The sequence below is a fragment of the Macaca nemestrina genome, chromosome 2, assembly GCF_043159975.1.
Source record: "Macaca nemestrina isolate mMacNem1 chromosome 2, mMacNem.hap1, whole genome shotgun sequence".
In the NCBI taxonomy this organism is placed as follows: domain Eukaryota; kingdom Metazoa; phylum Chordata; class Mammalia; order Primates; family Cercopithecidae; genus Macaca; species Macaca nemestrina.
The window spans coordinates 141,311,491-141,337,630 of record NC_092126.1 but is presented as its reverse complement, the minus strand read 5'-3'; the positions used below and the strand labels follow the sequence as shown (position 1 = coordinate 141,337,630).

The 26,140-nt window shown below is 37.5% G+C and overlaps 1 protein-coding gene across 13 annotated transcripts in view; it reads right to left on the bottom strand.

The window, feature by feature from the left end:
• The window catches only part of LOC105477607 (contactin 4), a 1,037,214-nt gene that overhangs the window by 487,954 nt on the left and 523,120 nt on the right, over positions 1–26,140 (bottom strand). For all 13 annotated transcript variants that reach the window (XM_071092102.1, XM_071092103.1, XM_071092099.1 and 10 more), the window contains one exon: positions 7,141–7,283. In XM_071092102.1, coding sequence (XP_070948203.1) covers positions 7,141–7,195 — 55 coding nt within the window. In that variant the 5' untranslated portion in view covers positions 7,196–7,283. The remainder of the gene's footprint in view (positions 1–7,140; positions 7,284–26,140) is intronic.

Here is a 26,140-nt window from a genome sequence, read left to right as displayed (position 1 = left end):
ATTGAATATTTGTTACTTTTATGAGAACAGGGTAGTACTAGGTTTAATACATGGGTAGAACTGTGAATTATTTGACTGTTGCTTGTGTCTCTGTTTATTCTGGGGGGAATGTGAGAATCTTGGGAACTGAAATATTATACCTTGCTGTGCAGTGAGGTCAAGCCTTGAAATGAACTTCTGTGTGCTCCCCATCCTGGTGGGGATAAAAGGGAGGATACTTGAGAGTTGGTTATGAGCTTTAATGAAATATTCTGAATAGGTAGAAAAATGGTGCTCATTGGGTCCTACCATCAACATTAATAAATACTGGGAATTCCTCTTTTGTGTATTTGTGCTCTCAGACCTAGAATAAGCCCAAACTTTAGACAGCCTACTTCAGTCTTAGTGATGAGACTTCCTGAGCCTCAAAAGCCTTCTGAAGACCAATGAGCATTCTTTCTATGTGTTCTGATTGCAAGTTTGTATATATTTTTTTTATATCATACATTCAAGCTACATCCTGTGATTGACTATTCAATCCAGGGGTCTTCCTTGCTCCACTTTTTGTGAACACTCACCCATCTCAGAATATGTCTCCTGTGAATTATACAGGACTTTTCTCCACTACTTACCCCCAGATGCAGATATAATAACGACACAGATTTTGTGAGCAAATCAACAAATGCTTGCATTTGGAGAGGATGCACTTTCTCAAAAAGAGATAATTGCTGAAGTTGGTAAACTGCACCACAGAGATGGGACTAAATTTAGCCTCCTTGAAACCAAGATCAACTGAGAATGTATCAAGCATAAATTTTTTGCGCACATTCACGGAGTTTTAAAATGTCTTCACGCCTCTTGCTGCACATAAACATATGGAGCAGTCATTTTCTTCTTTCTTTCAAATGCTGCCAATGTGAACAGAATCAATAGCACATGGTAAAGCATATGACCTATGTGAAATTTCATATTAGTTGAATAGAATTCCAGGCTGAGCTCTAACCCTATTGGCATACATATCTTCCTCTCAAACCATGTGTACATATAGAATTGTAAATTATTGGAAGTGAACAGGACTCTAAAACCATCTGTTCAGCTCCATCATTGTACAGAAGTAAAAGCTGAATCTTAGGTAAAATGACTTGCTCAACATCTGGTTAATAATAAAACAAGCAAATGCTAAAAAGAGTAAAACTCTCTAATTGCAGGACCCAGATAATATTTATAAATATAACTACACAGTGGTTTGTGAGCATGTATTATGCAAACACATGCATACACATACATATATAGATCTATTAATACATACACAGTCAATTCTCCAATCGTCTCTGTTAAAGCTGTTTTTTCCCACCTGTTTCTTTCTAATTACTGACATGATCAAAACTAAGCTGCCTCTCCACTATTAGCTGGTTTGGACTCCCCCACAAGTACAGGCTAAGAGCAGGACTTCCGAGCAGTTTAGTTTATTTAGGAGGTGATACCAAGAAGCAGAAGCAAAGAAGAAAAAAATAGAAGGAGGTATTGTGGGGAACTGAGACTCAATCCAGTCGTGAACTCCTAAGAAATTATGTTAAATGTGCCTAAGAATTGACTTCCCAAAGGACAGGAGACAGAGGCATTTATCTACTGATTCTCATGCCACCTTAGCTGAAGGCTGCCCCTAAGGATGAGGTTAACTTCCCACAGTTCTCCTTGCTTGTGACTCAGATAAAGACTTGAGGCAGAAAAATACAAAAGGGGAAGAGTTCTACCCCAGCTATAGTTAAAGTCAGAAAACAGATGAGGCGTGAGCCGGTGTGGTGGCTCATGTCTATAATCCCAGCACTTTAGGATGGCAAGGCAGGTGGATCATTCGAGGTCAAGAGTTCGAGACCAGCCTGACCCACATGGTGAAACCCTGTCTCTATTAGAAATACAAAAATTAGCTAGGTGTGGTGGTGGGCACCTGTAATCCCAGCTCCTTAGGAGGTTGAGGCAGTAGAATCACTTGAACCCGGGAGGTGGAGGTTACAGTGACCCAACATTGTGCCACTGCCCTCCAGCCTGGGAGACAGAGCAAGACTCCATCTCAAAACAAAAAACAAAAAACAAAAAAACCCAAACAAACAAACAAACAAAAAAACAGTAATAAAATAAAAATAAAATAAAAAAAGAAATGGGAGAGGCAGTGTTGCACCAAGATATAGACTTCAAGGCACATAGACCAATTTTAATACTTTAGATATTTACATCCAATTTTTAAAAACTTGTATGGATTAGCATCATAGGATGGCTAGTTCAGAGTTACCATCAAGGTGACTACAAAGCACCCTGGGGTCTACAGCACAGCTTGAAATTGGAGATCTAGTTTCTTTCTCTCATGACCGACCAGGTTGTAGCATTCATTCATTTGAAAAATATTTATTGAATTGTACTATGTGCCAGGCATCTTCCAGATGCTGGGAATACAGCAGTGAACTAAAAGGACAGAAATATCTACCCAAATAAACCTTACAGTCTAGTAGGGAAAGATATTTTGTATAAAAAGAAGAAAGTGGCCAGGCGTGGTGGCTCACGCCTGTAATCCCAGCACTCTGGGAGTCCAAGGTGGGTGGATCACAAGGTCAGGAGATCAAGACCATCCTGACTAACATGGTAAAACTCCGTCTTTACTAAAAATACAAAAAAAAATTAGCCAGGCATGGTCACACACCTGTAGTCCCAGCTACTCGGGAGGCTGAGGCAGGAGAATGGCGGGGACCCGGGAGGTGGAGCTTGCAGGAAGCCGAGATCGCGCCTCTGCACTCCAGCCAGGGTGACAGAGCGAGACTCCGTCTCACAAAAAAAAAAAAAGAAAGAAAAGAAGAAAGCAAAATATACCATTATTCAGATATTGATGAGAGCTCTGAAGAAAAAACAAGCAATAAAAAGCATAGAAGATGTTGGTCAAAATAAATATTGCTATTTTAATGTATTTACTGTGTTCAGGTAAAGTCTCACCAATTAGGTGACACTTGAGCACAGATTTAAAGAAAGTTATAAGGTGGGTCCTGGGGACATTTAAGGCAAGAGCATTCTTGACAAAAGAAAATTAGTATAAAAGTCCTAAGGTCTAAGAGTATGTGGTATCATTTCTTTCTTTTCTTTCTTTTTTTTTTTTTTTAACAGAGGCTGGCTCTGTCAGCCAGGCTGGAGTGCACTGGCATGATCTCGGCTCACTGCAACCTTTGCCTCCCAGGTTCAAGTGATTCTGATGCCTCAGCCTCCCGAGTGGCTGGGATTACAGATATGCACCACCATGCCCAGCTAATTTTTGTATTTTAGTAGAGACTGGTTTTCTCCATGTTGGCCACACTGGTCTTGAACTGCTGGCCTCAAGTAGTCTGCCCACTTTGGCCTCCCAAAGTGCTGGGATTACAGGCGTGAGCCACTATGCCTGGCCTTATTTTTTTAAATTATTTTTTATTTTTTATAATAGATGTACATATTTTTGAGATACATATGATAATTTAACATATTCATATAATTTGAAAAGATCAAATCAGTATAATTGGGATATCCTCAATATTTTTTTTGAAATATTTGAAAAAACCTCAAATATTTTTCTTTATGATAGAAATATTAGAATTATTCTCTTCTACCTATTTTAAAACATACAATAGCTTACTGTAAAGCAAACATTTGAAATAAAGTCTCACAAAGTGGTGGACTAGGAACTGCATCTAGCCTGCAGACTATTTTGGTTTGCTTTATACAGGCCCTTTATTTTTACTTTTAAAACTAATTTAAATTTTATTCATTAACATTATGGAAATCCTAGAGAATTAGGAGATTATAGCTTAAGAAAAAAAAAAAAAAAAACTGGGACACCTGTCACAAAGGATTACAGCCGGGCACAAATAAATATTTTAGTGGGGCATGTTTTTTTCTAGTTTTCCACAGTCACTAGCATTCCCTGTTGCACTGTACACTTTTACTTCTGTAAGAACATTTTACTCATTTGTTAGCTTCCTTGCTTTTTGGGGTAGTAGGGTTTTATGATCTTGAGTTTAAATTGTTTAAGAATAATAATGAAACCAATTTTCATAGTGACTGAATTTTTAGAATACTGGCATCAATAGTTTTGTTTTATTTGAAAATTATTGCCAGACACTGAGTCATTTGGTAAAAAGAACATTCGCATTGTACCATAAAGTACTAATAAATGCCCCCAAATAATTAACAAATCTTATCAGATGCATCCCTTGCAAGATTAGCCTGCTTATATATTTGGATCCTGTCTTACTTGGGGGAAAAAAGATCAAAAAAAGCACATGTGAGATACATTAACTATGGTAAATATAACAGGTGTAAATATATTCCTTGCCAAAAACTCACCAAGAAACCTCAGACTAAAGATGTACAGAAAAGTTATGGCTGATACACAAAAGGAAAAGAATGAATAGTTTTTTGTTTTGTTTTTATTTTTTGTTTTTGGTGAGATGGAGTTTCACTCTTGTTGCCCAGGCTGGAGTGCAGTGGCACGATCTCAGCTCACTGCAACATCTGCCTCCTGGGTTCAAGTGATTCTCCTGCCTTAGCGTTTTAATATCTGGGATTACAGGCATGCACCACCACGCCCGGCTAATTTTATATTTTTAGTAGAGATGGGGTTTCTTCGTGTTGGTCAAACTGGTCTCTAACTTCCGACCTCAGGTGATCTGCCCGCCTTGGCCTCCCAAAGTGCTGGGGTTACAGGCATGAGCCACCATGCCTTGCCTAAAGCAGTTTAAACAATCAAAATTCAGAGAGTGGAGTGCTATGTAAATTAATGAAATCAAGACAAATAGCAAGAAAACAAAAACATTAATTAAAGCTTGACTTTACCTACACTGAAGAAGGCATATGGTAAGGGAATATTAATGCAATGTAAAACAGGTCACAAAAAAGTCTCACAAAAACAATCAATACACTGATTCTCTATAAAAAGCTAAGTGAATAAAAAAGATACAGTTACACACACACCTTAGGTGAGAATTCCCCCAAGTTTTTCAAAACAATACTGAAGAGAATAGTGGCTTCCTTGATTTTCAACCCTTTCATATCTTAATATTTACTTAGCACATTAGGTTAAATAAACATTTTGCTGTAGCCAAATACGAGAAATCAATTCACTGCTTTATGGCTTAAAGAGTACATTTATACCAGAGTCATTACGAGAAGTTAAAACTCGAGAGTGTCAGTCAAATCCCTTAGGAGGGTCAAGGTCCCAGAGAAAAACAACTGAGGTATTAGAGCCTGGGCATACTGCTGGGAGGAAAATGAAGGTTCTGACCAGATGAGGGAGATAAATAATATCACTAAGAGGGATGCCAAGATGTTCACAATCATGCAGTGGGGAAGATGTGAACTCAACTAAGGCAATAAGTTTGAAACACAAAGGTAGACTATTCAAAGATGTATACGTAAATGACGGTTTACATTTAGAAAAACATAGGAAGAATGAAAACAAAAATCTCAAAACTAAATCTGCAACCATAAACTTGCCAAATCCGCAAGACAACTAAAAGACCGTACACTATGAACAGGCAAGACTATAGTCTGCTTGAGTTTAAATCTCAGCTTCACCACTTACTGGCTTTGTGAATTTGGGTGAGTTTCTTAACTTCTTGATGGTTCAGTAATAATATTAATATTCATAGTTAATACAGTAAAATAAATGATAAACGCTTACTTCTTAAGGGTCGTAGGAGAAAGAAATGAGATAAAGGACACCAAGTGCTTAGCATAGTGCCTAGCATAGAATAAGTGATCCATACATGTTAGTACTACCATTATTATTTTTGATTTTATAACAATTGCAAATAATCTACTATAACAAGTTGTCAGAAGTTACAGGACTCAGTTAATACAGCTCTAAGAAAGCAGTAGCATGTCTGTTTTGATCAGGATTATATTCCCAGATCCCAGTACAGGGTTGGCTTGTTACAAGGTACTCACTCAGTAATGTTATTTGAGTGAATGCATAAATCAAAGTAATGCTGATCCAAAAGTCATTTTTGCTTCATGTTGTAAAAATGCAAATATATTCAGGTGTCCCTCTTGGACTTGACACTCTGAATAACAAAACAAGTCAAGCAGACTCATTTCAAAGGGGCCTGGAATGATACACAGCAGCCCAAGCTGGAAACCAATTCCCGGCGCATGCTGGACTTCTGATGCATCAGCACTTGAATTATGTATGTCAACTGTTAGACTCACATCTTCCAGAAAATGAAGAAAGCAATACATAGTATGTGTGAAGTTTTCTTTCTTTCTTTTATTGTCTTTTTTTGTTTTGTTTTTTGAGACCGAGCCTTACTCTGTTGCCCAGGCTGGAGTGTGCCTATGGCGTGATCTCGGCTCACTGTAACCTCTGCCTTGTGGGTTCAAAACAATTCTCTTGCCTCAGCTCCCCAAGTAGCTGGAATTACAGGCATGTGCCACTGCACCAGCTAATTTTGTATTTTTAGTAGAGATGAGGTTTCACCGTGCTACTCAGGCTGGTCTCGAACTGTTGCTCAGGCTGGTCTTGAACTCCTGACCTTGGGTGATCCACCCACCTCAGCCTCCCAATGTGCTGGGATTAATGGCGTGAGCCACCGTGCCCAGCCATATTTGAACTCTTCAAATCCCTTTTATAGTAGGTGGCTATGAGTATATGGTAAAATCCTCCTATGTTTTGCTTTCTAGTTCCTACTAAACTGTAGTACATTGAAATGAAAAAGAGAGTCAGTATCAGAAGATGGAGTGATATCAACAAAGACACTGAAAGAGCTATCCAGATACATGTCCAGCCACTGAAATGAAAGTAGGCAATACTCCAGACTATATTATCGGTTTTATTGCCCAATATCTCTGTGCAATTGGGCACTGGGATGAGCAAAAATAACGACTTTCAAACTAAATAATGGCTCAAACGACTCTAAAACGACCAGATAGACAGGTGAAACATCAGTGTGTATCTCTGGATACAACACCATGAAAACAGTCACTAAAAGACCATCAGGAAGGTATATTCAACAGTATCAGCAAATGCTAGTCATAGTAGCATACACTCTTGTGATTTCATCATTGCCATCTAAAGTGAAGGCCCACTTTTGAATTAGTGTGAAATACAGTGGCATTTCTAAATTAAAAAGTTTTAAAATGACACTCTACCTGCAAGGCACAACATGAATGATTGCAGTATCAGCAGTTCCCATGGTAACCTCATCTTCAGTTTCCAAGGTCAAAGGGAGTTTCAAGTCCAATAACAAGTGAATAGAATCGCTGCTTCTTTTAAGTTTTGTATAACCTTTAATCTGTGGGAAAGAAGAGACATTACAATGAGATTTGGGAATATTTCTCTTTGTGGTCTCTGTGAGTTTATCTTTACTCGAATATCAATAAAACTCACTTGTGGGAAAGTACCATTGGAGGAGAAGAAAGGAACATGTTAAATTATGAATACGAAGCAAATAAGTCTCCTATTCTTTTCTTGCAAATAATAATTGGGTAGGAATTGGAGCTGAGGAGTCCCTGCGGCTTCTGAGTGAAGACAAGAACAGTTTCTGATTAGGCATGAACCAACCTGAAGGCAGGGGAATGCACTATGCTTTGCAAGGTCCCTCTGTGTCCAGACCCTGTTCTTATTTATTTTCCAATTAGTAAAAAAAAAACATGCAAATACAGAACTGCCACAGAACAAGATAGGCTTAACACTGGCAGGTAGAAATTTCCAGTTTTTCCAATGGCGTTATATCGTGTGGGAAAATTGTGACTACCCCATTAATTCAAACATTTTTTCCCCCTTTTCCCCATGTTTCACTTCTAACATGCCACAGAAATATGCAGCTCCAGTGCCTAATGAGAGAAATCCAACCAGCTATCAGTAGCAGCCTACTAGGTTCATTTGGATATATCCAGAACATGATTAGGAACACGAATACTTCTGTTAGCCAAGAATACTGAATTAGGAGAATTCTGCAGTAAAGAGAGGCTACTCATTACCTTTACCAAAAGCTACAAATTTAAGTAACTGAGTGAAGCTGTGGGCAGACACTGTTATTCTGGGGAATGGAGGCATGTCCTTGCTTAAGGGAACAGGTGCCCCTCAGCTCAAGCAGATGGGTAACAGATTCAGGGTTGCAGGGGCATCTACAACTTTTCAAAGAAAAGTTGAAAATATTACTGTATTTTGAAAATCTCCTAAGTTTTAAGTATTGAAAATTAGTTTAAAATACTTTTTAAGGCCAGGTGCAGTAGTTCACACCTGTAATCCCAGAATTTTGGAAGGCCAAGATGGGAGGATCACTTGAGGCCAGGAGTTCAAGACAGCCTGGGCAACACAGCGAGACTCGCACTTTTACAGAAAATTTTTAAAAATCAGTCTGGCATGGTGATGCATGCCTATAGTCCCTGCTACTCGGGAAGCTAAGACAGGAGGATTGCTTCAACCCAGGAGTTCAAGGCTGCAATGAGCCATAATCACTCCACTGCATTCCAGCCTGGGCAACAGAGGGAGACCCTGTCTCAAGAGAAAAAAAAAAAAATAACATTGCATGATTCAAGTAAAGTCAAATTTCCCTCTGGTGCTGAAGGATTGCAACATGAAGTTAGTAAAACAGAACTCTCAACTGTGGTTCCTCTCTTCTACTCACCCCTTCTCCCACCCATCCTGCCAGTCTGCCATGTGTGAATGTATATATGAAGCATCTCCTGCTTGCCAGATGCAAGGAGAAGCACTGGGCACATCAAGAGGAACAAGACACCATCTCTATTCTCTACAGTCTCTTTATCCAGTAGGGGCTGTTACCCACAATTTCATATAATTGCAATATGATATCCCGTTATCAAGGAAGGAGGAAACTTTTTGTTTGGGAATCTTCATAAAGGAAGTGAGCTTCCCTTGGGATCTGAAAGATGAGCAGGGTGCTACCAACTCATCAGTTAATCAAATAAACCAGAAATCTAGGGAACCAGGAGACCTGCATTCTATTTACAACTCTGGCAGGAACTCATTATGTGGTCCTGGGTAGACCACCCCATCCGGCTTCTCTCTGAATCTTGTTTAAAGGGAAACCGCCTGGTTAAGTAAATGAAACTTCTTTGAAAACTCTACAGCACCCTACATTGCCAGATATTACTGTGGTCTCAATTTGTTATTTTAGCTTTCATTTAAAAAATATATTACATTTATATTATTTTTAAATTGACAAATAATAATTGTATATAGTTATGGTATACAATGTGATGTTTTGATACATCAGTGTGGGATCCCCAGTATTTTCAAGCTGAAAGTAACCTGGAGTTTCTCATCTTACTCCCACTTATAAGAAAAACACTGTGAACAAACACAGGCTTACATGAAAACATGGGCCAATACAAGCTACTTAATAATGGGTTCTTAGAGTTAATTTAAACCATGTGATCACTGCAAAGCCTGTATGTTTACCAGGGAGCTAACAGAAAATGAACAACCATCATTAGAGAACTTGCTTTTCTTTTGTGCCCTTAAATAGCTTAGTTTCTGATAAAGCTGGACTTAATATATTGTGAAGACAAAAGGGACTCTTAACTTCTGCTCTGCTGATGTGGCAGAAAGCCGGCAGTATCTCTAATTGGATATGTTCAGATACTCTTCTGACATGCATGGTGATTAGGCCATTTTAGATAAATAGGATGCGCTGATCAATGAAAACTATTAATGTCTTAAGCAAATGATCAGGGTATTAATAATTAATTTTGTGAGAGAAATGTCATCTCGGACCTCGGGATTGATCTACAATGTTAAGCGGTTTCTTGAAGCAATTAAAATTAGCTTAGGAAATGTATCCAATTACATGATAAAGATTTAGTTCATGATATGATACTATTTACAGTGCATGTTCTATTAAGGGCTGTAGGTTTTTAAGGATGAAGAATTTCAAGAATCCTATTGGCATTTATTTACATTCAGGTAGGTAAGGTTCACCTTCGCTAATCAGAAATAATGGGGTCATGGACAGTAATTTGTCAGTGGGTAGTGGTAACCAAAGCATCAGGTTTTCTGAAGGGAGCTGAAGATTCATGAATCTCATGTGGGACTGTGGTGCAGGATACAAAGTTTCATAATTTCAATTTTTCTGTCAGAGCCAGAAAGAAAGCTGCAGGATGAGCCAAGAGTTATGGTGGCAACAGATCTCCCCTGCAGCTTTGAGCTCTCTCTGGCTTATCCAACGGTGGCTGTAGCAAAGGTAGTGTAGTCAGCACTCATTTTGAGATCCTGCCCAAGAGTGAGACTCGTAAATCCTAAGAAGGAAGCCACACAATAAAACAGGACTTGGTTGCTTTCTCTCACTGAGCCAGGAGGAGATGAATAACTAAGAATCGTACAAGGTATTTTTTTTTCCCACATTCTTGCACAGAACAAAACTTCCCTCAACCCTTCAAACAATTTTCATACTAACAGTCATACCGAAGACCTCAGCACAAAGTGCTGAAAACAAAAGCATGAATCAGTTTTCGCTTAAGAGTCCTGGTTTCCAAGAATCTATATGCAGGGCCTGGTCATGTATTTGTCTATTCTGGACACTCTGCTGAATTAAAATGTTGCTGGTATCCAAACAGTACTAATTCAGCTCACACAAAAAAGTAATTGTGTTTACCATGTGGCAGAGACAGTGCTAGTTGGGTATGCAGAGGTTAGGGAGGCATGGGTCTTGTCCTCAAAGAGCTCACAGTTTACTTGGCGAGAGGTGCTAATAAGCCAGTAATTATAATTTGGTGCAACGTGTGTAGTAAGTCTATTAAGAACAAGATGCTAAGGAAGCAAAAGATTATCATTGAACTGAGCTGGGAGGTAGGGTAGGGCAGGAGTTTCAAGAAAGCTCCTCAAAGGGGCTACCAGTTTGAACTGATTATTAAAGGATAAATAAGAGGGAGGAAGGCCATTCTGAGCCAAGTAACAGGGAAAACAAACTGGCAAGAAGCTGTGAGAACCTTCAAGTTATAGCAGTGCAAGATAATGAAAAGCGTAGTCTGCCGAATCTAACTTGTGCTCTATTCCTAGACTTCACATTCTCCAGCTGTGTGGTCCATCTATAAAATAGCAGCCATATTCATATATATATATATATATATATGAAAGCTGCAGGATGAGCCATATGTATATGCCAAATCTATGGTGAGGATTAGTGAGAATGCATGAAAAGCACTGAGCTTGGGTACTGGCACAAAGTTGAAATGTGATAGCTATCCTTGTTAAAGACAGCACAGCACAGCCTGAGTTTGGGAGTTACAGGCTGAGGGGGAAAGAGGCTGGAAGGTAAATCACGAGCCTGGTCTCCAATCATCTTTGAACGTATAGTAAAGATTCTGGACTTGAGGCCGGGCACGGTGGCTCATGCCTGTAATCCTAGCACTTTGGGAGGCTGAGGTGGGTGGATCATGAGGTCATGAGATCAAGACCATCCTGGCTAACACGGTGAAACCCCACCACCTCTGGTAAAAATATAAAAAATTAGCTGGGTGTGATGGCATGTGCCTGTAGTCCCAGCTACTCAGGAGTCTGAGGTAGAAGAATGGCTTGAACCCAGGAGGAGGAGGTTGTGGTGAACCAAGATTGTGCCACTGCGCTCCAGCCTGGGCAACAGAGCGAGACTCTGTCTCAAAAAAAAAAGAAAAAAAAATTCTATACTTATTCACAGTTATGCTATCACAAAAGACTTCTGAGTTAACACTAGTGAAACATAGCTACCTGACAAAGTCTCAGCTCTGAAACCTGTGCTATCCTTTACATTATGAATATTACAGATTCTGCACCTTGGTTTACTGGCACCTGGCTTCACCTCTGCAGAAGGACAACATGAAAAGCCAAGTTAGAGAAGGGAGTCACCATCAGGATGTTACATCACACTTTAAAAGACACAATACTTTAAGAAGAGTTCATTAGCTTTAGAAATGAGTTCAGTATTTGAAGTATGAAGACATAGATTTAAATACCGGCTCTATTGTTTTCTAGATATTTAACCTTGGACAAGTTTCATAGCCTTTCATATTCTAATTTCCAAGGATGTAATTTTATAGAAGATGATGCCTGACTCCCAGCTATGTTATAAGGATTAAAGGAGAAGTGAATGTAAGATCACATGGTAGGTCCACAAGAGATGTTAGCTACCTTCTGCGGAAGTAGGGTCAGCTAAGGTACACAGTTGCTCCCCATTTGAAAAGACTTTCCACTTATGGTTATTCTAACCATAAATATAGTGATTACATTAGGCAGAAATCCTCTGAAATAAAAGCCAGGTAGCTAATGTATCACTATTTCACTTACTGAAGGATCTCTTCCATAGCCTGAGAGTCCACAGTTACACAGATTATTTTGGAAAAGTCTTCCATTGAAATTTCTTAAAGTATATGGCCACTACGGATTTCTCAAAATATACTTTCCCCTTATAGAAAACCTTATTCTACTTTGATGTTGGACCTTTCTATGTTACTATTGAGAAGACCCTCTTCAAAAAACGGAAGTAATCTCAATAATCACAGTGATATTGCAAAAAATCACTGGGATAAAATTCAGAATAACTGGGTTCCAGGCTCAGTTCTGTTATTTGCTTGCTGGACAAGTTTCTTAATGAATAGAAGAGGGGACTGTGCCAGATTGTTTTTAAGGATTCTTGAAACTGTGAATTACATTATTCTATAAGAAGATGGTTATATATGCCAAAGATACTTAATTAGTTAAATGAAGTAGTGACTACACCTTTGTCATCCCCAGAGACATTTGAGGCTTGTAACAATTTTTCGTATTATATCGTCTTCCCATTCATTAAAGTTGTTTTAGATATATTGCTTTTAAATTCGATGTATTACACTGTTACTGAAAATTTAATCCCAAGCCACAAGTCCATATTCACTATCCACAGCATTCACTAAGTAATCACTAATTGTAATTTTGTAAGTTTTATTTAATATTTACTTGTATTAACGGAATGCTTGAACAAAGCTTAAATACTAGCTGTTAATCCCCTGAGGGAAATATTGTCCAGGGGCAACAAACTGCCTTTCTGGTAAGTAGTTCAATAATGATAATTTGAGAAAAATAACACACTTATACTACTATTTCTTGATTTTGTCTTATGTATTAAGTTATTTTACGAATGATGATATTCAACTTTCTTAATCACTCCCAATGACAGACAGGCCTACAAAAACACAAATATACCTTGTTTTACTGTTGTCTAAACTTAGTTATAGCACATATTTGGTTGTTAGCTGAGCTGCAGAATATACTGCTTTTATTTTTTTTATAGTACTTGTTTTTTTCTGAGTTAATAATTTCCTCTTTAATAACAGGTTTCAAAGTATATACCACAAGTTCACCCTAAACATTCTATCATAGCTAATACTTTCAATATTTTCAGACACACCTCATAGTCCATCCGTTTTAATACGTATTATTTATTTGGACATATAGATATTTAACACTTGAACAATTCAGTTGAAAAACAGACATGAATGGTTCTAGTCTTCTAACATTGTTTGGTTAAAAACAGAAGAGCCACGTATTCAAAGCTATGATTTTTTTTCACAATTTTCCATACATATGAAGCTTATGTATTTGTGAGAGTGTACAGTACAATCTAGTCAATCAGCAACATAAAAGTGTATGAGATTAAACTGGTAAACAATGTTGGAGGTAATGTAATGGTAGAATACAAAACAACTGGCAAAATGATAAATAATAGATATCATTTACAGAGCATTTACTACATAGCAGTCTCTGTATTATGTATTAACTTATATAATCTTTAAAACAACCTTGAAGGTAGACTACAATATTATTTTCATTTTATAGGTTAACTAAGTTGGAGTTAATAAGTAATAGATAGAACTTCCTCTGATTTTCCCTCCTAAGTTTATTGTATATTTTATACACTGACACGCATTCTTTTTCTTTATAGTTTGATGAGATTTCAAAAACTTATACAGTCATAGAACCACCATCACCATCATGATGTAGAATATTTCTATCACTCCCAAAATGAACCTTTAGAATGCTTATAACCTATTGATGGGAATGTAAATTAGTTCAGCGACTATGGAAAGCAGTTTGGAGATGTCTTAAAGAACTTAAAACAGAACTACCATTTGACCCAGAAATCTCATTACTGGGTATATACGCAGAGAAAAATAAATTGGGCTGGGCACAGTGGCTTACACCTATAATCCCAGCACTTTGGGAAGCTGAGGCAGGAGGAATGTTTCAGTCCAGGACTTTGAGACCAGCCCGGGCAACACAGGGATATCATCTCTACAAAACATTTTAAAAGTTAGCCAGGCACGGTGGCTCCTGCCTGTAGTCCCAGTTACTTGCGAGGCTGAGGTGGGAGGATTGTTTGAGCTCAGGATTTGGAGGCTGCAGTGAGCCAAGATCGTGCCACCGCACTCCAGCATGGGTTACAGTGCAAGAACCTGTCTCAAAAACAAGAAAAGGAAAAAAAAGAAAAGAAATAGTTCCACCAGAAAAGACACATGCACTTGTACGTTTGTCACAGCGCTATTCATGGTCATAGAATCAACCTAGGTGCCCATCGATGGTGGATTAAAGAAAATGTGGTACATACACACCATGGAATACTACGCAACAATAACAATGAATGAAATTATGTTCTTTGCAGCAAGATGGATGCAGCTGGAGGCCATTATACTAAGCAAATTAATGCAGGAACAGGAAATAAATACTGCATGATCTCACAAGTAGGAGCTAAATATTGCATATCCAGGGACATAGAGATGGGAACAATAGGCACTGAGGACTAATAGAACAGGAGAGAAGGAGGGGGAAAGGGCTGAAAACTGCTTATTGGGTACTATGCTCACTATTTGGGTGATAGGGTCATTTATACCCCTAATTTCAGCATCACACAATATACTTATGTAACAAACCCACACAAGTACCCCTTGAATTTAAAATAAAAGTTGAGATTATTTAAAATAAATGAACCCTAAAAGTTTGACTTAAGAGTATGGATATTTAAACACTCCGCTGAATTTTCTCCCAAATAGGTATATGTAGCCTTATTATTAGAACAGCAGGCAATTGCAGTTTATATAAAATATGTGGTATTTTCATCTTGCATTTAGATTGCCACTCAGATACTTCATCTTTCCTTTAGAATGCCATTCCCATGTTATTACACTCTTATTAAAATACAATCAAGAACAAAAGTAGATCATAGTTCAAGACAGGAAAATACACGGCACCTCCACTCCTCCTTCCCACTCCTATGGAAAGCAATGCTAATTGATTATGGCATTCTTTGCTGCTTGGCCCAAGGGCAGCCCCAGAATCCTCTCGACATGGCATTTCAAGTACACATGACAAAATCAATGCAGGTTGCAAGTAAAATAAAAATTCCTTTGCTTCCCTGTGGCAATGAGGTCATTGGCTTTAGAATCACACAAGCCAGGTTTAAATCCCAGGGCTGCCATTTAGCTGTTGTTCTTGGGCAAGTCATTTAACCTCTGTTAGCCTCACTTTCCTCTTTGGTAAAGTGACAGTGAAGATACGGGGTTGTTGAAAGGAATATGAGAGAAAATCCATATAATTGGATTCTGCTAGAAAAAGTTGAGTGTGGCTTTGAGTCGGCAAACTTGCTGGAAAAAGCAAGAGGGGTAAGTGTGGTTCTGGGAGACCACAAATACAGGGAGCACACTGTGCCAAAGGGGGAAATCCATGTCCACTGAGCACTGGAGGAAAGTGGAAGCAAGGGACTTGGGGGAAATTACAATCCCCAGAAACCCTACTCTTACCCATGCTTTCTGGGTACTGGGAAGTAGACTTTGCAAACTCTCAAAGCTCCTATCACCAGAGCAGGAAAGAAGGATTTCTTAGCAATCATCTCACGTTTGTTTTCCTTCTGCACGCTGGTGTGCTGCAGAGTGCCAATTCTGCTAACCTCCCAAATAAATCACCGTTAATGAAGCATGCTGCACATACAGACAGCAACAGGCATTTTTTAATCACCTAAACTAAAGAAGAGCTAAAGGTAAGCACAAAACACTCTCATACCTAATATATTAGGTGTCAGATTTAAAGTGGCAAGAACCGTGTGACTTTCAGGGCTTTTACTTGGATACACTTAGTGGGGAAGTAAGCCTACTAGTATATTCATCATTATGCACAGTTTGCCAATTGCTTGGACAGCCAAATCAGAAAATCAGATAACTGGTAGCCTAAAAGGGAGACTATATCTGCTTAATCAGAAGCAGAAATAAGATTTCAAACATAAAAACTTAAGGTATAATAGGCTATACCAAAGTAGGGGGTTAAATAAAATCTACTATGCACTCTATCCTTTACTTACAAATTACCGACTGAACATCTAGTAACTGACATGCAGTATGATATAGCAATGAATAAGATAGGGTCTTCCCTCATAGAGATTATTTTACTCTACTGGGGAAAATAATATAATACTCTAAGAGGGCTGCAACAGTGGACAAATGCAACAATATCAGTCAAGAACACAAATGGTCTTTGTAGACAGACTTACATTCAAGTCTTGAACTTGTATTGTTTTAGGCAAGTTATTTCTGATCCTCCAACTTTATATCCATAAAACGGAGATACTGAGACTACTTCAGAAGTTTGTAGAGATGTATATGAGATAATGCAAGTAAAATGGTTTACCACCATAATGCAAAAAGAACATAATCTTAAGATAAGTGTTGTTTTACTTAGAAGGAAGTCAGAAGTCATTCTCTTAAAATAATTGCAGTTGGCCAGGCACAATGGTTCACATTTGTAATCCCAAAATTTTGGGAAGTCAAGGCAGGCAGATTACTTGAGCCCAGAAATTCGAGACCAGCCTGAGCAACAAGGTGAAACAGCATCTCTACCAAAAATATAAAAAATTAGCTGGGTTTGATGGTGCACTCCTGTAGACCCAGCTACTCAGGAGGCTGAGGTGGGAGAATCACCTGAGCACAGGAAATCAAGGCTGCAGTGAGCCATGATTGTACCACTGCACTGTAGCCTGGGTGATGGGAGTGAAACCCTGTCTTAAAAAAAAATAATAACAACAATGTAAGTGGAAGTTGGGATAGGAAACCCCCCTACTGTTTTAGCTAAGCTATAATATGGGATCTGCCATCTCATGTAATGGTAAATAAAATATGTATTCAAGATCCTGTGCCAATATATATTTATAGCTAAATACTAGATTAGAACATTCATCTGAAAATATTTGTTGAACACATGCAATATGTCAGACACTATCAGTAAGCACTGGGTATCATGGTAAAGTTGAGTCCTGCTATCATGGAGCTTGCATTCTTCTGCATTTTCTAGGTTTATTTGCCTATGAACACTTACTCTCGAAGAGCAAAAGTACACCTCAGTATCATTATGCTTTAGTTCAGAACTACATGTAGATGGTGGGATACTTCCACACCATTTGACAAATGCTATTGAATCCTTATTTGGTATAAAATCATTTTCCAGAAGCTTCCTGCAAATTAAACCAAACTATGTGAGTCTCACCTCCATTTTCTTGTCTTTTGCACCCAAATTTGGGTCTCAATTATGAAAGATGATAAAGTGATAAAAATGACAAGCTGGGTTTTTTTTTTTTTTCCTTGAGTACTTACTATGGTTCAGTTACAATACAAAGGTTCTGGACAGATTACCACATGCTTACAATAACTTGAGCAGGCAGGTATATGATTATTTCTATTTGTCAAAGAGGAAAGTGGGGGGCTTGGAGGGTTATGTGAGCCACTTATTTCTTTAGTATACCTTTCCCTACCTACTTACCTCTAGACCTGTAAGTGGCCAATTTCCTCCCAGTGTATTGTGTCAGGGCTGATAGCACTGACATTCAAAAATAAAAAGAGAGTAGAAAGCCAGTAAATCACTTTGCAGTTTGCCGTTCTCTGCAATGGTGGGGTACTTCATTATCAGATACAAACTAATATGACAGAATTACAGCACATGGATCCAGAATCCTTTGTATGTCAAGGGACTTTTTTCCCTTTTATATGAACAGCAGAAACTGTGAATGTGACCGTTTTTAAAAAGTTATTTATTGTCCTTATCAATGGGTGGTTATCCATCTAGTTAGTGTAATAGCCTGTTAGGTAGCAAGTGATAAATGTGTTCTTTGTTTAATCAGGCTTAGGCCAAACTGGGCAAACACTAACTGGTTCTGAGAGAACCAGATTTCAGGCCTAGCCTGTCACATATATAACAGATGTCTCTGTAGTTCTGAGTGTGCAATGAGTACATGCTGCCGATCTACTTTTAACCATTCTATTTGTGTTCTTCTTTAAAATGAGATAGAGTGATCATTTCCAGTTATACAGTTAGTTTTATCCAAGAATCTCCAAAGGATAGCACATTAATTCTTACTACACTGGCTGAGATGAGGATTAGGGTTGCAGTATAATAATTTTTAGGCAGGGAAACTGAGGCATAAAACAGTATAGTGAGTACATCATGTTTAGGAAATTAAGAATTTATGTGTGTTTGTCTAAAGCTAATGTGGGAAAATACTAATATCATGGTGGGAAAACTCAGTAGACTCCATATTAACCAAATAGTCAAAATTACACTAGTGATAAGACATACTGGCCTCGTGTGCCCTTTGATAAGGTGCACTGAGAGGGACATAATACTCTTCTGTGGTATCTTGCCAACAATGCATGACCTCAATTTAAAAAAAGAGTAAACATCAGACAATTGAGTAATATTCTACAACAAAATTAACTAGTAGTTTTCAAAAATGCCAGGATCATAAAAGGCAGGCAAAGGCCCAGGAACTGGCACAGACTCAAGAAGTGTAAGAAGAAATGAATGCTATAAATAATGCGAGACTGTAGATTGCAGCCTGGACATTATGGAAAAACTGGTAAACTCCTAATAAGGTCTATTGTTTAGTTAACGTGTTGTACCAATGTCAGTTTTCTGGTTTTGGTGATCATACTATACTTATGTACAACATTAACATTAGTAAAATCAGAGTGAAGGGCATATGGAAACACTGACATTTTTGCAAATTTTCCGCAAGTATATAATTATTTTAAAATAAAGCCAATTGTGCATAAATAATTTCCTAGCTTGAAAATCGGAGTTTTTAATATCTTTTTGTTTTTATATCAGTGGAGCTATCCTCCTTGAAAGACATGTACATACAGCATGCCATTGCAGATGTTATATTTATAGTTTGCTGCAGAATTTCCAGAAAAAGTTCAAGGATCATAAAAGTTTGCCCACAGAAGACAAGCTAGTCACAGGAAAAACTATGTGAAAAAATAAATTCTGAATTCCCAAGACGCAATCAATATAGTCAATGTTGTTACTTTGTTATGATTTAATTAAAATTAGACTGCTGAATATTCAAACTTAGGTATGAAAAGAACCAAGGTTACTGTGCATTTTTTTTTTTTTTTTTTTGAGATGGAGTCTTGCTCTGTCACCCAGTCTGGAGTGCAGTGGTGCAATCTCGGCTCACTGCAAGCTCCACCTCCCAGGTTCACGCCATTCTCCTGCCTCAGCCTCCCGAGTAGCTGGGACTACAGGTGCCCGCCACCACGCCTGGCAAATTTATTTTGTATTTTTAGCAGAGATAGGGTTTCACCGTGTTAGCCAGGATGGTCTCGATCTCCTGACCTCGTGATCTGCCTGCCTCAGCCTCCCAAAGTGCTGGGATTACAGGCGTGAGCCACCATGCCTGGCCTACCATGCATATTAATGAAGAAAAAAATAAAGCCAGAATTTTGTACTTCTTGTATGCTAAAAATGAAGCATGCAGGTTTCCCCTAAATTTCTTATTTACTACTAGTGTAAGCTCCTTGCAATGCAATGTGAGATCTATGTATAAAAATATAAAAGTGGGAGTAACTGTTAACACTACATTTTAGCTTTGTTTGTGTCTTTTCCTGACATCAAATTTCGTCCTTGAATTAGCAGTCTAGGCCTATTGTTGGTAGGAGAAACTGCAGTAATTTTAGTTATCTGTGGAAACTAAGAAATAGTTGAATCATCTGCAAAAAAAAAAAAAAAAAAAAAAAAATCTGAGGATAGAATCCTAATTAGTGATAACATGAATTTTGAGACTGAGGTTATTTCAGAGATCTGGCAAAGGACAAAGAAAAAACATAAATAGTTTAAGTTGCTTTAGGAAAATTCAATTTCATGATTTGTTAAAGATCCATGCCTACATACAGTTTTTCTTTTCTTGCCTACCAGCCCCTCTCTTACTACATCTTAGCTGCAAATTTCAAGACAGCATTTTCAAGTTTAGAAAAAACTTTGTTCCATTTCTTTTCAACATCTGACCCTCCACCAACAACCTCAACAGCCACTAACTAAACTACGTACATCCTTAAGTTTGGACCTTAGGAGTTGTGTTTCTAAGCAGTGTTGAGTAGACATTCCTCATATGGTTAGAATACAGGAAAAATACAGAAATCACATTTCCAAATAATATATGTATTATATACATATACACACACTCATATATATAATGTGATTTTATGTATGTTTGTGTGTGTATGTGTGTATATGTGTATTTATATACACATATATAAAATTTATATGTGTATACATATATAAATTTATATATGCACACATATAAGAAATTTACCAGAGCCAAGCTGTTAACAGTATAATTTGTTCTGTGGAAGAAAACGGTTTATAAAAAACCTACTTGTTTATAAAAAACCTACTTCTCACCATTTTCAATGCCTCAGTGTGCTAGACTAGATAAGGTGTGAATATTTCATATATAGTAAACACAACATTATGCTGCATTCTGATTGAGGATAACTTCCTGAAGTATCTCATGCATTTGTAAGTAAACCATACAGGTTCACAGGGACAGACAGGGTGTGTAATTAAACGTTTGCATATTTGTATGCCCACCAGTTCTGCTGTCTTAAAACAGATGTTAAGGTGAGGCTCTTCTTGGTTAAATGCTGTTGTCAAGGAAAATGCCCAGGTTTGCCTCCACATTTCCTTCAGGTATAAAACTCAGGCTAGCCTCTTAGTGCCAATTTTTGTTTTGTTATAAATACAAAATAAAGCCTCCTTTGAAGTTTTAAAAAACACTCTAAAATTATTCCCTCTTTATGATTTTCCCAATAACTCTCAAATGGAAAGACAGTTTAATGTTTAAACTAGCAAACAGATGGTTTCAGGGAAAGAAACATTACCTAGTTCTTGGTTTCTTGTCATAAGGTAGGAGTCTTGAGAGCACCTAATCTATCTAAGGGATGAACCTGGGGTAATAGGTTACCCATGGCAGATTCCCTGGGAAAGCTTCCTAACAGTTTAAGAAATTTTCACTTCTGAGCAGCCTGCCCCTCCAGGCCATTCTCCACACTCCAGCCACAGCTATACTACCATAGTACAACGCTGACCAAACCTCCAACTTTCCACCTACCTTACATACTTTTACAAAGTCAGTAAAGACCTGCTTAATCCAACTCTCACTGATCTCTGCAGCATAAATCTATATTAGAGTAGTACTATGCATTTGCTTGATACATCAGGGAATCTTGTCTCCTTACCTTTGTACCTGCTGTTCCTCTGTCTCTCCCCTTCTGTGATTAGCTTCAAATTTGTAGCTTAGATGAACTCCAGCTAAAAGCTTTCTCTGATTTCATAATAACAGTTTAGTACTTCTCATAAGTGCTTTGACAGCATCCAGAATTTCTCTTATTAGAGAAGTTATCACATAATATTCTAACCTTTGTCTTTATGTCTTTGTTACTATCAGTGCCTTAAAGGGAGAGACACAGTCTCTCATATTCATTAATCAGTGTGCTTGGAAAATACCGTACCTGGTAAATATATGTTGAACTGATTTAAACTATAATGGATTTAATTACCAAGGAAAAAGCAGAGTAAGGCCAACAGCTCAAATGGTTGTCAGGAGATAATGTGCTGGAACCTAAGAAAGGACTAATCAGAAAATTATCCAGAACCATTGAAGGTGGTTAGTATTTTTCCTGGTTACCTTTGTGGATAAGTGACTCACGAAGTTGACTCAGGGATTTAAGAAGATATTTCAATAAAGATATGCATATGACAATCTATATAGATATCCAAATTATTAGTTTGGAAACTTGTTTCTAAATCACAGATACTCAAATTATCTAATATGACAAAAAGAATTTCAAGGTCACACGTGTTTTGGGGAACTGAGTCAGCCAACACAGACATATCAGTTTATTGTAAGATGTCTTACAGCCTTTAATAAGATGACGTTGAATTTCAGTGTATAAGAAGAGAGGTATTCTGTGCAGTGTTTCCCAGATTTACTTTTTCATCTGTGAAAATCCCATTGGACAATTGTTCTTCAGAACTCATTTTGGGACCTCATTTGGGGCTCCTGTCATGTTTAGCAATAACTAGGAAACTATGAGCTTGGCGAAATCCCTTACAAATTATGGCCTAAAGGCCAAATCCCAGACCCTAAGGCCAAAAATCTAACATCTATTTTTGTAAGTAATACTGGAACACATCAATGCTTGCTGATTTTGGCATTGCCTATGACTGCTTTTGTGATACTATAGCAGAGACAAGTAGTGTGACAAAAATCATATGGCCCATAAAATATATGTGTGTGTGTGTGTGTGTATATGTATATATACACACACTTCCTACCCATTTACAAGAAAACTTTGCTGATCCTCAATTTTCAGTAACTTTTTTTTTTGTTGTTCTCAAGCTTTAGTTTAAAAGTCTTCTCTGGGTGTAACAAAATCAGCTGGCCTCACTACTGATGTGTTACTCAAAATTACTGTACAAATGCAGGATTAAATGATCCACAAACTGGAGAAAGTATCACTGAGCTGACCAGTGGTACTTTGTAAAGCGCAATATGAATGTGACCTAAGCAAAATATGTTTGGATTTTTTTGCTCTAAATCCTGTTTAAAAATTAATATATATTATAAAACTAGCAAGTCAAAACTCACAAATATAAACACATTTACCAAAGGAAGTCTGAAACTAATACCTTAAAATACCTTATTTGGATAGATAATTTATTAAAATTAGTGAAAACAACTGAATTTTTATTTGATCACTTGAATACATACTGGTACCCTAAAATACCTAAGGTACTTCATTATAAAGATAAATTTTGGCCAGATAGAAATAGAGCTGAACAAGGTATGTGATACAGATTAATTTAAACAAGATATCAATTCATATACAGTACACTGATTATTGAGATAACTTTTCTATTCCAGTTTGGTAGTTATGGAAAACGCATAGCTTTAACTCCTGGTAAAAATGAGTCTTTTGTGTTTTTCCAGCTGTTAATCCATACAGCTAAACTAACTCATCTATTGGTTTGGTTCAAAACATATTCAACATCATTTTCTAAGTGGCTAGAATCAATCTGTTTGATCATTAGTTTAATAGAAAATAGTGAAATGAAAAGAAATCATTCAGTTAATAGTAACTTTTGGTGATATAGCAGCAGAAATAAATATTTCCTCTCTTTCCATAATTCAGCAAAATTAGTTTGAAACCCAGTTTTCATATGCTTTTCTCTTCCTCATCCTTTTCAGCTTCCATCTCCCCCCAAAATACTGGAAGATATTACTACTGGTTTCTGGCTCTGGTCCCTTTCTCCCTGTGTGTTAGTAACCATCATATTTGACATTTGATCCCTTAGGACACACTGTTAAATGCCTTTAGGCTCCTTTCAGAAGCCAAAGTTGGTATTGGAGTTTTGATACTTATTTCAAGGCAGTCCTTTGACTAGAGTTTTAAAATAAAGAACTTTGGTTTCCATATTCTTGTTCTTGAGATGAAAGGCCCAAATGCATCTTACATATTAACTTAAATGAATTCAACTATACGTGCTGTGAAAAAGAATAAAAACAAGCACATCAAAACATACCTACAGAGATACAACGCTGTAGATAGCACACGCCCCGGAATGAGTGGTAGTTGGGACATAGAAATCCAGCCCACCATTCTCATGGGAGGTTTCAGTTCTTGTGTCTCTCAAATAATGTGAGTATCTCCCCAGGCTGAGTATGATTCTTCTCTTTAAAGATACAACAGTTTTTTCAAAACATGGTTCCTAAACTCAAGCCAATTACTTTGTGTGGTGTTTAATCAATAACCTGGTGACCAACCCCAAACCTGGAAGAAAATTTTGCTGTACGGAATCACCGTGAGTTGATACGCTTGTCTCCAACTAAACACCGTCGTTTTCCAGGTAAGACGTGTACTTGCCAAGGAGGTCAAATAGTCCCCAAGTACACACAGTGAGTGACTGACAGAGACCGACTGAAACTCTCAGGATGCCTACTCAACACTTTACCATGGTCGTAGCACTTTGCCTTCCTCATAGACCATCCGCAGTCAAATTTCACTGACTCTTTTGAACACATCCCCCAGTTTCCCTGGCATCCAACCATGTTCCATCAAATTGGTTTTTCCATCCAGCAGCTTGCTGCATATTATACAGCCTGCATAGCTTTGTTTTGACAGTTTCTTCCGCCCCATACCTGCCTTTTAAAATAAAGTGTCCTCTCTTTGACACCCAGCTCACCTTCCAAAGAGATAACTTTTCTAGATGTCCGCAGATCAAAGTTACCACTTCTCTGAATACTAAATCACCTTTTCTGTGCCGTTCCAGGGCTACTTGTCAAATCCCAATTTTAACTGCATATTAATTCCTTAATTAGTATGTAAGCTCTTTGAGGTTAGGTAGAGTCCATATGTTTTTAAATTTTGTTTCCCCCACAACATGATCAGCATTTTGTCTTGTACTCTTTAGGTACCAAACCTATGTTCCCTCATCTACAAGGGCAGACAAATGTTTCTGGTGACATCTGTATTTTCCAGAATTTATCCTTTAACATTTTCTTTAAAAGTCAAAAGAATTGAAGTTGTTGTTGTTCTGTGATCTCTCTGGAATTTTCCCTCATCTACAGTATTCCTAAAACACTTTTCCATTGGTTTCTACTGAAACACCTGAATGTTCTTGTTTTTTGTTTTGTTATGTTTGTAAAAGTATCATAAGTTTTAACAGACTGCAGCCTAGATATATGAACCCATTTAAGTGAGGCTTGGTGTTCCTTTACTCTGGTCTCACTTAAGATTTAGTTTACCTTAAGTATGTTTTATGTTTCATTTTACATATTGAGAAAGTCATTTTCCTTAACAGAGTGGATAGCGAAGACAAATAGTTTTGTTTTCATGAAAAGAAAGAGAAGGTATCTGGTTTTAAGTAATGGTTGGGTAGCAAGACATTCTGAATATCCATTTTATCCCATTTTATTTCTTCTCTGATACTTTACTGTTTCTCTAAGATGACAGCAATATTTAGGCTGAAAATGAAAGATTCTATCCATAACTAAAGAAAAAACCTTTAAAAAGCCATTGCAATCGAGGAATTCCTGTTAAATACACAAGACATTATGCATAATCCTCTAATAGAAATTGAGATGAGAGAAAAGTTATAAAAGCATTGATGACAAATATGCTTCTGTACATCACCATTAGGGAAGGTATTTTTTTACTTTTCTGCATTACTTAAAATCTTCACATGCCTAACAGACTGATGTTGCATGGGATTCCCTCTGCTATTATTATTTTCAAAAATTATTAGGGCTTTTCCTTTTTTTCAAAAATCCTTTCACGATCATTACAAAGTATTAAGGTGATGAAAATCACTCCACTCACCCCCATCCTAACATAATTTAGGTGTTCATATAAATTTGTGCATCTTTGGCCATTACAAACTGTCTTGATCCATTATCATGTGGATAAACATAAGAAAATCTTGTGTGTATTTGTGTGTGCATGTGTAGGCCTACATACACTCAAGCACACACATGATATACAAACATATACAGCCACTTTTCTTCTCCTGCCATCCACAAAACGTTTTGGATTTTTCCGCTGACATTCTTCTCTACTGAAAATACTGCATTAGACCTCAAAAAAAAAAATACTATTTCTCAATCAGTAATGTTTTCCATCAAGTGATACCTTTCTCTGGTTCTGAAGGAATTAACTCAAACCTATACAACATGCTCCACAGACCTCTGAAATGAAAGGGAGCTAACAGATTCTGCTTGCTTTACACCTAGCATTTTTTTAATTACTATACTTTAAGTTCTGGGATACATGTGCAGAACGTGCAGGTTTGTTACATAGG